The sequence below is a fragment of the Symphalangus syndactylus genome, chromosome 9, assembly GCF_028878055.3.
Source record: "Symphalangus syndactylus isolate Jambi chromosome 9, NHGRI_mSymSyn1-v2.1_pri, whole genome shotgun sequence".
NCBI classification, from domain to species: Eukaryota; Metazoa; Chordata; class Mammalia; order Primates; family Hylobatidae; genus Symphalangus; species Symphalangus syndactylus.
Genome location: NC_072431.2, coordinates 100,008,382 through 100,020,674, shown reverse-complemented (window position 1 = coordinate 100,020,674; position 12,293 = coordinate 100,008,382). Strand labels below are relative to the sequence as shown.

Sequence of the window (12,293 nt, the reverse complement as noted above, 5' to 3'; positions counted from 1 at the left end):
AAGGCAGAGGTTGCAGTGAGCCGAGATCATGCCGCTGCACTCCAGCCCGGGCAACAGAGCGAGAGTCTGTCAAAAAAAAAAAAAAAAAAAAAAAATAGAAATCCTGTCCCATGCTTCCATGTGGATGAACCTTGAGGACATGATGCTAGTGAAATCAGCCATCCCCAAAAGGCAAATACTGTATGATTCCACTTATATGAGGTAAAGTAGTCAAAACCATAGAGTAGAAGGGTGGCTGCAAGGGGCAGGGGAGAGGGGGACCGGGGAGTTATTGCTTAATGGGCACGGTTTCAGTTTTGCAGCACGGTGAAAGCTCTCCACTATCTCTCCCTGACAGCGAGCCCCAGCGGTCCTTCTGGTGTACTGATGTATGAAAAGAACAGCCGAGGCCCCCCCCACACACAGCAGGTTGTACCACATACATCTGTCCCCTTCTACTCACCCAACGTCAGAGATTGATTTGCTGTTCTTCACAGCCAGGGCGAGACACTTCCCTCCTTCACTCGTTATTTTGTTTTTTCCCAGTCTGCAGAGAGAGTCATGTACAGTCAGCCTCCAGCTATGCAGGGGCTCCAACGTGGGTCACCCTCCTCCCCAGCACAGAGCCCCTTCCAGCCCCATCTTGGTAACTGTACACTTTCTTCTGGGATCCACAAGAGCCATGCCCTGGGCCTCCTGTCAGGGAGGGACCTGAAGCCCTGAGGACAGTCAGTCAGGGTTCCTCTCCAGGAGATGGCCCACAGTCTCTGCAGAAACTCAGGGACCTGAGCCCTCCCTCGGGTCCTCTAAGTGACCTCAGCAGCATCACTGACTTCCCTCGGGAGACCTGGGAGGTCCCACTTTGACTGCCAAGGGTCAAGGTATGTGGCCACTGTCAGGGCAGGACCAGAGGCTCCAAGCCTGGCACACTGTCATCCCCTGTGCAGGGCACATCTACAGCAGGGCAAGGGCCCAAGCTCTTCCTTGCAACCAGACAGGAAACTCCCTTGGGGCAAAAAGACCACCAGAAAGGGTGAGAGTTAGTCCTTTCTTCAGGCTAGTAGTTAATGAAATCAAAATGCCAACCTTTCCCCCTACCAACGACAGGTGGCCCTTCCAGAATCCAAGCCTCACAGATCACACAGAGGTATCTTTACTCGACCAACATGGCCCTGGGACAAGTGGAAGGCTTTAGGATGAAAGCTCTTTACTGTTACATTTAATCTTTGAACAACAGAAGGGGGTGACCAAGAGAAGATACTAAGGAACCTGGTGCCTACCCCACTTACTTAAGATGCGTGAGGCCTTTGCATTCATCCAGGATTTTGGTGACGTACCTGGCTCCGACATCGGTGATCTGGTTGTTGTATAAACTTCAAGAGAAAGCACAGCCATGAGACTTTCTGGCTCCTGATGTCATTTTAATAGCCCCTGTTTTTTGAAGCATATGCTGTCTACTGATTTCCAAAGTCTGGGTTGAAAGGGGAACACACAGGCACCAGAGTTTAGGGCTCTGAGGTCTCACAGCCCAGGTTCAAAACCAGCTCCACTACTTTCCCCAGCTTTATGGCCTGAGACAAGTCACCTCACCTCTCTGTGCCTCAGCTTCTCCATCTGTAATACAGGGGTAATGATGATAGCCCCCTTGCAGGGTGGTTATGAGGATCTTAGGACATAACGCAAAGCCCTGGTGCATGAGTGCTCGGTGACTGGCAGGTGATGGGTATTTACAACTAAGATTACATTCAGCATCTTGAGAAGAAAAGATTCTGCATATTGAAACTTCTCAATGTCTACCTTTCAGCCATCTCACCGCTCAATGCCAATTCAATAATACAGCAGATGGAAGTTGAAACGCAGCTAAGCTCAGGCTTCCAAGGTTCCACAGCCACACAGAGGCCAGGAGCTGAGTGTGGCCCGGGGTCGTTTGTGTCATGTCCTCATTAACATCGAAGGCCACTGAGGCCCCAAGAAACTGAACAACTGCTCCAGCTTGCAGAGCCACCAGTGGTGTGGGGCTGGCCCGCAATCCCTTCTCTCAGACTCCAAACCCTCAAAGGCTCTGAATGCCCAAAGTTTCTCACAATTCTTTTGGCAACTGATGTGGAGCTATTTATAGTCTTTCTTACCACACTTGGTTTGACTGTTTCATACATTCTGCAGGAGAAATATGAAAGTGTTTGAAAATGGGGCACTGCCTTAGACCCCTGTGACCACGTCATGCCATAGCATGCACTCAGAATCCCCATTCAGGTCTTGCCCCAAAGGCTCTGGATGAGGGATTATGGACCCAAAATAGTCCAGGCTAATATGTAAACAGGATTCTAGCATTTATTAAATATATCCCCTTATATTCTCGTTGCATCCCCCAATAACAAGTTGTAAGCCTACTTGCCTATACTGGGATCACAGTTTTACAGGTGAGGAGGCTGAGGCTCAGCAAGACATCATGACTGGCCGAGCCACAAAGAGAACCCAGGACTCTCAACTCCTGGGCCAGCGCTCTTCCCAGCCCTGGGCCATCCGTGCCGATCATCCAGGGACCTACAGGAATGTGAATTCCCTGCAGCTCTGTATTATTACTAGGTAGTTGGCCCAGTGTTCAGGAGAAAGACATACCCCAAATATGTCACAATTTTGTATTTGGTCAGCTCTTCGCTTAGCACCTTTACCCCACCGTCAGTGATCTGGTTTACGCTGAGTCTGAAACAAAAGGGCAAAAAAATTATGAGTCAGGGCAGGCACTCATTATGAAGGATCATTAATCTTACAAAGATCCAGAAGCCTTCAGGCCCTGGAGTTTTCTCAGGTATAGACGCCCCCGGAGAATGGCTGCAGCAATCAGCCAAATAGCCCCTTACAAAGCCTGGCCAACGTGGGGCCGCCAGACCCATCCTGCACCAGTCCATGAGCGAGGCTGCAGCACAGCCCTTGGCTCCTCACATGACCATGAGGGACACAGGGAGGACATGTGAGGCCAGCCACCTCTGACATCCACCCTTTGCGTGTGACCTATGTGTCAGCCAGACCCTGTACCTGGTTCTCATATGGTGGAGGGCATGGGTTTGGAAACATCAGGGGCTGCTTTTAGTGGTTGTGACTGGAGGAGGGAGTGCCCATCATCTTGTGGGCAGGGCCAGTGATGTTAGGTGTCCTGCAAAATGCTGGACAGGTCTCACAAGAACTGTTATACCCCAAATGCCAACAGCCTCCCCCCATCCAGAAACACATGGGCTAACCCTGATTTGTCACTGGAAAAGGCTGTGGGTCCCACTGTCAAAGGAGACTGCTCATTGTCATTCTGTAAAGTGTCGGACAGCAAATATTTTAGGCTCTGTGGGCCATGTGGTCTCTGTCACAACTACTCAACTGTGTAGTGTGAAGCAGCCAGTAAGTAAATAAATGGGTATGGCTGTGTCCCAACAAAACTTTACTTACAAACACAAGCCTTGGGCCCAATTAGACCCATAAGCTGACCTTGATAACAAGTAAAAGGCTGAACAATTAAAAGCTTGATTTTTAGGCCACATCAAAATGATCAAGTCAGACACTCTGGACCCTTCCCCTCAGAGTCCCCAGCTTGGTGCTGGGAAATAGTGTGTATGTATATGGCATGGCCAGCCCAAGACAGCACAGGCTACTAGACATTCCCAATATCTATACTTCCTTAGCAATAGATTCCCCCATCTTTTAGCTGGGCCCATCTGATTAAGTTCTGTCCATACTATTAAGTTCTGAAATCTAAGCAGCAATATAATTAGTAATAGCCAAGAAGTGTTCTTAAAAGATTGAGGCATGCCCTCAATCTTTACCCTTCCTTCTTACTGATAGCTAGAGCATCGACTAGATGGCTGGAGTTTGAGCAGCCCTCTTGGGCCAAGATGGGAAAGCCAGGTAGTGAGGATGGCAGAATAGGAAGGCAGAAGAGAGCCTGGGCTCCGGAGGGTCATGGAGACTCCATACCAGTCCTGAACTACCTACCTCTAGACTTTTACACGAGAGAAATAAGCTTGTAAGTCACCAAGATTTGGGGTTTTCTCTCTCAACTAAAACTAATCCTAACTGATGCAGCCAGAGAGCTGAGTGTGCTTCCCGTGGCTACCCATATCCTCTGCCTTTCTACAAGCTGTTTTTTCTTGCACTGGTGTGAAGGAAAGCTTCACCTGGGGACAGCAGGAAGGGCGGGGCCACCACCCTGGTGTGGAGTTTCCCATTGAAAAGATGGACAGAGGAGCCAGGTGCGGCAGCTCGTGCCTGTAACCCCAGCACTTTGGAAGGCCAAGGCGGGTGGATCACCTGAGGTCAGGATTTCGAGACCAGCCTGGCCAACACGGGGAAACCCCGTCCTACTAAAAATACAAAAAACTTAGCCGGACATGGTGGCGTGTGCCTGTAATCCCAGCTATTCAGAAGGCTGAGGCAAAAGAATCGCTTGAACCCAGGAGGCGGAGGTTGCAGTGAGCCGAGATCACGCCACTGCACTCCAGCCTGGGCAACAGAGCGGGACGCCATCTGGGGGAGAAAAAAAAAAAAAAGATGGACAGAGGGTGGCACTGAGTGTGAGACTGCCTGGGGCTACAGAGGGAGAGTCACTGGCTGAGAGTACAGAGAACAGACTCCAGGTTTTCCAATTCCCAGGCTAGGGCAGCCTTCGGCCCCCTGCACCCCATGTCCCCATGCAATTATTTACACTCTGACACTGGTGTGACAGGCACTGGGAGTCAGTTCCAAATCCCTACTGCTTTTTAGAAATGCATGAGTTAAGTAATGACAAATTTAACCCCCTGTAGAGATTTACAAGGTTTATTTTACATAGGAAATGCTAATAGAAGAAAACAGACTGGCCTCTGTTTCCCCTAAACTATGGAACAGGAAAACAGCCATGAGTCAGCATTTTAACTGAGATCTCTAGCAGTGTGAAGGGCTGCTAGCTTTGATCACAGAAAGTCACCAATGCCAACTGGCACAAGGTCTGCTTTCTCTGCAGTAATAAAAGCTCCCATATTCCAGAAACTTTTCGAGGGCTATCTCGGAGCCTTACATTAATCTTAAAAGGAAGGTTCTTTATGCATTCTGGCACTACTATATCTGAGCTGTGTGACCTAAAGCAAGCTATTAACTTCTCTGTGCCTCCACTTCCTTATCTGCCAAAATAGAGACAATAACAGTACCTAAGTTATAGGGTTGTAAAGAGCATTCCATCAGGTAATATTTGTAATGCACTTCACCCATTCTCAATTAACATTGGTCCTTGTGGCCATAATTGATAGGATTATGAGCATCATCTTTTTCCAGATGAGGGCACAGAGGCTCTGAGAGTTAAGCGCATTGTTCAAGGGCACCCAGCTGTGGCTGATCCAGGTCCACCTGCCTTGAAGCTTTGCACCTTGCCCTCTGCCCTGCTGAGAGAGAAAAGGTCTGGACATTCCAAAGGCCATGGTCATGAGTCCTAAGGGATCCCGGTCCATGATGCCAATCCTGGCGCCCCCCGAGCCTGGCCCACCCTGCCCACCTGCCGCTCCCCTTGCCTGGCAGCCTCACCTGAGAACAGTGAGGCGGCTGAAGCAGGGCCGCAGCTCCCGCACACCATAGTCGTTGAGATTGTTGTTGTCTAGGTCCAGGGCCAGCCGCTTGGAGAAGTGATACAGGACGAAGGAGAGGGCACTGCAGTCGGCAGAGCAGGCGTTGCAGTAGGTCAGCTTGAGGTAGTTGGCACAGATGCCCCTGGCCGCCAGCTGCCCCACCTTCTGGCTCTGTGTCTCGTAGATGCAGCGCAGCATCCAGATGAACGTGGGCATGGCCTGCACCTGGTTGAAGCTTTCAACCTGAACGCGGGGCAGGCTCTTCAGGTAGCCCCGCAGGCTGGAAAACAGGTGTGCCCACAGGGCCTTGCGCTTCCTCCTCAGGGCTGCCGCGGGCACCAGGTGCCGCAGGAGTTTCTGTTTGGCTTTGGACAACAGCCCGCACAGGAAGAGGTTGGTGAACTGGAAGTGATCCTTGTTCTTGAAGAGGTCTTCCCGCGCCAGAACGCTGCCCCGCAGGCACCGGAATGGGAGGAAGGGAGGATAGCAGGATGCGGTCGCTGCCCCCCCAGGGGGCATCCACTCCTGGAAAAACCTGAGCAGCTCCTGAGTGCCCACCCTGTCGTCCAGCACGAGGAAGAGGGCCGTAAAGAAGGCCTGGAGGGTAAGGTGGAAAAACTCATAGGACTGCTGGTCACCCCCGGGGCCCAGCTCCGGCAAAGCCCGCAGGAAGCCCAGCTGCATGTCTCCCTCCTGCAGCCCGGTGGCCTGCACCTCCTCCTGGGTGAAGACAAAGAGGCTCTTCTCCATGCCCCGGTGGGCCACCTGCCCCAGCGAGCACAGAGTGTCCCGGCCGGCGCGGAGGGTCTCCACTGGGCTGCGTGTGTTCCGCTGCACCAGGCTGCTGGGCTGCATCCTGTTCAGATGGACCTCGGTGACCAGGAGGAAGACGTCCGTCAGGGTCATCGTGCAGTCGGGCAGCTGTGGTGAGCCTTCAAAGGCAGCACAGAAGTGCTGGAAGCACCGGAAGATGATCCAGCAGAAGAGGGGCACAGAGCACAGGCTGCAGAGGTTGGGGTTGGCCTCCAGCTGGCTCAGCAGGCGGTCCTGCAGAGCCCGCTGGGGGAACATCCTCCTGGCATAGGCGCGCAGGTGGCTGGGGGAGAAGCCCCGGAGAAGCACCTTCTTCCGCAGGAACTGGCATGGGACCTCGACGCCTGTGCGGGCTGTGAGCAGCTTGCTAGCCCCCTTGAGCAGCTTCCCGCTGAGCAGGTTGGCCAGCAGGACCAGGGGGTGGGCAGGCTCCCAGGGGCAGGAGCTGTCAGGCACACGGCTCAGGTCCAAGTCTGAGTGCAGCTCGTCCAGGCCGTCGAAGGTGAAGAGGGCCACATGCGGGAAGCGCAGCAGGAAGGCAAACACCTCCTCAGGGTCCCGCTCTGGGTAGCAGTAGTGCTTGAAGAGCAGGTCCTGCAGACACAGCCTGTCACTTTGCTTGAAGCAGCTGAACATGCGGCAGCGAAAGTGGAAGAAGAATTTGACCCCTGCGTCTAGCCGGCCTGTGGCCCAGAGGCTCTGCAGCCGCTGCAGCAGCATGGACTTGCCCACCCCAGCATCGCCCAGGATGAAGATGGTCTCACCCTGCTCATTGAGGATGCCGGTGGTGTGGTCGAGGAGGCAGGCCAGGCTGTCCAGGCTGCCCAGGCTCTCATTGCTGAAGCCAACCAGCTCCATGATGCTGTCCATGTAGATCTCCTCCAGCAGCAGCTCCTCCTTCTGGGCATAGCACAGCACGAACTTGGAGTCACTGCCCAGATGGTGTCGCAGCTGCTGGGTGTACCTGCTCACTGGAGGGAGGGGTGGCAGGGCACAGCAGCAGAGTGAGAAGGAGAGAGGCAGAAACAGCATCAAACAGGGAGGTCTCAAAGAGGAGAGGCGAGTGCATAGACAAAATTCACAACCTGGACCCTGAGGCCAGTGCAGCCACTCCTCAGATGCAGGACCTAGAGAGTGTCACAGAGCCAGCATTCCTGACCTTGAGGGCCCCAGGCTTCCATCTCTCTGCTTGACCTCAGATTTGCCAGAGAGAAGGTGACAGACTTCAGCTGGGATCAGTGTCTGAGACAGGCCACCCTTATTCCTCTGCACAGTGTCATCACTGAACTGCAGCTAAATGCTGAAGCCCCTCGCACTCGAGGGCCAGGCCAGATGGCCATGCTGGCCCTCCTCCACCAACACTGCCTTTTTGTTGTTAGAGATAGGGTCCTGCTCTGTCACTCAGGCTAGGGTGCAGTGGCCCAATCATGCAGTCTCAAACTCCCAGGCTCAAGCAATCCTCCCACCTCAGCCTCCCAAGTAGCTGGGACACAGGCATATGCCACCAGGCCCAACTAATTTTTGTGTTTTTTGCAGAGACGGGGTCTCGCCATGTTGCCCGGGCTGGTCTCAAACTCCTGGGCTCAAGTGATCTGCCCACCTCAGCCTCCCAAAGTGTTAGGGAGTGTTATATATTCATCAATAATTTTTAGTAAGTTTACAAAGTTGTGCAAACCTCACCACAGTCCAGGTCTAGAACATCTCCACCATCTTCCCAGAGTTTTCTGGAGCCTATTTGTAGCCAAGCCCTGGGCTGTAGGCAACTACTGATTTGCTTTGTCTATAGATTTACCTTTTCTGGACATTTCATATAAGCAGCGTCATACAATATTTAGTCTTTTGGGTGAGACTGCTTGTAGAGTGAATTACACTTTAAAAGCTAGTAAAGTAGCTGGCGAACGGAACCAACAGAGAAGTCTTTCGAAAGAATGATTCCTCATGGGAATACTTTCCTTTTTTTTTCATGGGGGAAGGAAACAAAGGGAGACAGGAAGGAGCAGACAGAGTCAGAAGCTAGCAGTGGCTGGCAGGCACCTGCAGGGGCTGTGGAAGCCGGAGCCTAGCACTGACACTCTGCCGGCTGGCCTCGTTTCCCCTAAGCACACACCTGTCTTGTGCTTCTGTTTCCAACAACATATTGGATTCTTTAAAAGGCAGGATTTAGGTCCTTGCTGCTGGTATGTTACCAACAGCTGTCTCAAAGTGGAGAGTTCAAAAGCAGGGAAAGAAGACTCCTGCCCCAGGGCAGATCCTGGCCCTAATGATATGTTCTCACATGCCTTGGACTGCCGCTGTCCTGACTGCCATTTGCAAGGACACATTTGTGAGATTGCTGACTGGTGATCTCTTCCAGCAGACTTGAAGCTCCCTGAGGGCAGGAACCCTGTGTCTGCTCACCACTGTCTCCCCGACATCCAGCACAGGGTAAGGTCTTGGCATGTGGTGGATACAGCAAAAAACACTTATTGAACTAATCAATTAACTAATGGGGTCTCCCATTAGTTTGGAAATAAGGACTGGCACTCAACGACGACGGAATACTTTGCCTAGAACCAAACCTGGCAAGGCTTTTTTATTTTTTTCTTTCCTTTTTTAGAGACAGGGTCTCACTCTGTCACCCAGGCTGGAGTGTAGGGACACAATCAGAGCTCGCTGCAGCCTTAGACTCTGGGGCTCAAGCAGTCCTCTTGCCTCAGCCTCCTGAGTAGCTGGAACTACAGGTGTGTGCTACCATGTCCAGCTAAAGATTTTTTTTTTTTTTTGAGACGGAGTCTCGCTCTGTCACCCAGGCTGGAGTGCAGTGGCGCAATCTTGGCTCACTGCAAGCTCCGCCTCCCGGGTTCACACCATTCTCCTGCCTCAGCCTCTCCAAGTAGCTGGGACTACAGGCGCCTGCCACCACGCCCGGCTAATTTTTTGTATTTTTAGTAGAGACGGGGTTTCACCGTGGTCTCGACCTCCTGACCTCGTGATCCGCCCGCCTCGGCCTCCCAAAGTGCTGGGATTACAAGCGTGAGCCACTGTGCCCGGCCAAAGATATTTTTAAAAGAAAATAAAATACAACCTTGAATTTGTGCAACCATTAAAATGTCTACATATGTCAGAATAGGAAGAAAGCAAGGGGTCAGAACAGAGGCCATTCCCACACTTCCAAAGGCCCCTCTATAAAGCAGACCACCGAGGTGTGGGCAGTTCAATCGCAGCCACCTGGGCTGCACTTGGGAGACAGGGTTCAGCTGTTCCTTTCTAAAATCAGAATAGCACCTGGGCCTGCTTCCTGAGGTGGCACTCAGGGCTGGCCCAGCCATTACCAAACCCCCCAGGGCCCTGCTTGCACTGGTGCCTGTGGTCTCACTGGGGCTGACTCCTACCTGGGTCAGTGTTGACCACGACTTTGCTCTGAGTGTGCAGCGAAGGGGAGAAGCCGATCTCCAGCAGCCAAGGCCTGAGGTCCACGTAAGCATCTGCGAGTTGCTGGAGCAAGTAGAGGAAGAACTCGGACACCTCCTCGCCCTTGCTCTGTACCAGGTCCAGAATTTTGCGGACCTGGAGGCGACACAAGCATGAGGGCACGGGCTGGCATGAGGGGCATCCTCCTACCGTAAGGACCCTCAGGCAGGCTCAGGGCAGGGCTCTGAGTTCTTCCTACGGCCGGTAGCTATGCCATCCCCCCAGCTGCTGTGACAGTCAACATGTTGGAGCCCGAAAATCTGTGAAATGACCTCCTGAGCAAGAAATAAAACCACCCAGCTCCAAGGAACCCGGAGGCTTCCATGAGCCTAAGGATAAAAAGGAGAGACAACTAGCCATGGAATTCTCTACCTTCTTTTCCCTCTTTTTTTTTTTTTCTTTTTTGAGACAGAGTCTCGCTCTGTCACCCATGCTGGAGTGCTGGAGTGCAATGGCACAATCTTGGCTCACTGCAACCTCCACCTCCCAGGTTCAAGGAATTCTCTTTCCTCAGCCTCCCAAGTGGCTGGGATTACAGGCACCCACCACCACGCCCGACTAATTTTTGTATTTTTATTAGAGACGGGGTTTCACCATGTTGGCCAGGCTGGTCTCAAACTCCTGACCTCAGGTGATCCGCCCGCCTCGGCCTCCCAAAGTGCTGGGATTACAGGCGTGAGCCACGGTGCCCAGCCTTCTCCTTGTCCCGCTTAACCTGACACAACTGCTGTGCAGGAATGAGAGTGGAGAGGGGAGAGCCACCCCTTGGGCATAATGAGGTGGGCACCTGGGCTACACAGTAGGAGGGCGACAGGCCATACATTAAAAACGGCTTTTTTTCTTGTTAAAAATGCAGGAAAACAAATCAAGAGAAGAGAACAAAGCACACGAGTGTGCTACTGCTTCCCCCAGAAACCGTCCTGGTCTCTTCTGAGTCCCAGCGGGGTCATGTCATAAACGGGTTGTGTCATTCCTCTAACCAAGAAGGAATTTGTGGTCTCCATTTTATTTTTCAGGAGATAACGCAAAGCTTAAGTGAAAGTAAGGGCTGTTAAGGCGTCCCACAGTGGAGTGGGGAAGATTCTTCACTGTGGACCCACTGTGGGATGTCATCATTCCTGACCCTGAGGCGGTTCCCCTCCAAGTCTCACCCAGCAACGAGCAGCCCTCCAGCCTTCAGAGGCACTGAATGAACATCGCTGCTGGGGATGCTTTTATGCTTATGTTCTTTTTCCCTCCTAATTTAAAGAGGATCTAAAAATGAAGTGTCTGGGAACCAATACACACAGCAATGAGAACTGAGATGTCAGGGTTTGCTTCAGACACAAACATAGAAGTGAGATACCTGATTGTGCAACCTGCTAACCCAGGCATTTGTGTGCTATTGGTACCCCAAAGTGCAGCCCTGCCCGCTGGACTAAACTCCCATGCTCTTCACTCAGATCAACAAGGAGAGGCCTCTTCCAGCTCCCAGGGTCCACACAATGCCCGTGCCTGTCCCTGTCCCCAGGGCACCTTGTCAGGCTGGGTGGGGCAGGCACACACAATCTCCGCATCTTCGGCTGAGAAGTAGTCATTCTTCAGCAAGTTGTCCACCAGACACTGAGTGTTGCGGATGTGAGTGACCAGAAGTTCCCGATTGCTTTTCAGTAATTGAATGTGGGCGTGAGACTCTGATGGGATTATTTCCATCTCACTGTAGCCCTGCTCTTCCATAGTTAAAGTAGCAAGCGGCTACTTTTCCCAAATTCATCTTCGGCTGCGTGTGTCCTCCCAGCAGAAGGGCAATCAGGATTCAGGCCCCGCCCTCCAGGGCCCCTGCTACTCTGCGCAGCCCCTGAAGAGACCAATGACATCATCAGCAAAGCAAAAGCTACAGAAAGAGCCCACCCCACCTCCCACTGGTCCTGGGGTTTCTCTACCTAGAGCAGGAAGGAGCCATGCTTAAGATCTTTATCTGGCCAGGCGAGTTGGCTCATGACTGTAATCCCAGCGCTTTGGGAGGCTGAGATGGGTAGATAGCTTGAAGTAAGGCCAGTAGTTTGAGACCAGCCTGTGCAACATAGTGAGACCCCCATCTCTACAAAAAATAAAAAAAATTAGCCAGGCATGGTGGTACACACCTGTAGTCCTAGCTATTGGGGAGGCTATGGCAGGAGGATCACAAGAGCACAAGAGTTCAAGGCTGCAGTGAGCTATGATCACACCACTGCACTCCAGCCTGGGTGACAGAGCAAGGCACTGTCTCTAAAAAAAACTTTTATCTTAGATGCATTAAAGGAAAAAATCATAATTTAATTGTTTGCATTTGAGGGTTACATCACTAGGGTAGGTGACCAGAGATAGCCAACTCTTTTTTATTTTTAAATCAAAACTTCTTTATTATTACTATAAAGCAAAAGTGTGCTTCGATCCTAGGCTGGGATAGAGATGGAAAGGTGTTTATTTTACATAATAAGGTTAACAGGG

General features: G+C 52.0%; 1 protein-coding gene across 5 annotated transcripts in view; it reads right to left on the bottom strand.

The window, feature by feature from the left end:
• NOD1 (nucleotide binding oligomerization domain containing 1) overlaps window positions 1-12,293 on the bottom strand; it is a 51,649-nt gene that overhangs the window by 18,154 nt on the left and 21,202 nt on the right. For 3 of the 5 annotated variants that reach the window (XM_055293521.2, XM_055293523.2, XM_055293525.2), the window contains exons 4-9: window positions 11,340-11,661; window positions 9,746-9,920; window positions 5,521-7,345; window positions 2,599-2,682; window positions 1,269-1,352; window positions 443-526 (exon numbers count right to left, since the gene is read on the bottom strand). In XM_055293521.2, coding sequence (XP_055149496.1) covers window positions 443-526; window positions 1,269-1,352; window positions 2,599-2,682; window positions 5,521-7,345; window positions 9,746-9,920; window positions 11,340-11,540 — 2,453 coding nt within the window. In that variant the 5' untranslated portion in view covers window positions 11,541-11,661. Of the gene's footprint in view, window positions 1-442; window positions 527-1,268; window positions 1,353-2,598; window positions 2,683-5,520; window positions 7,346-9,745; window positions 9,921-11,169; window positions 11,662-12,293 lie in introns of all 5 variants that reach the window. The other 2 variants (XM_063609702.1, XM_055293524.2) reach the window with 2 other exon arrangements.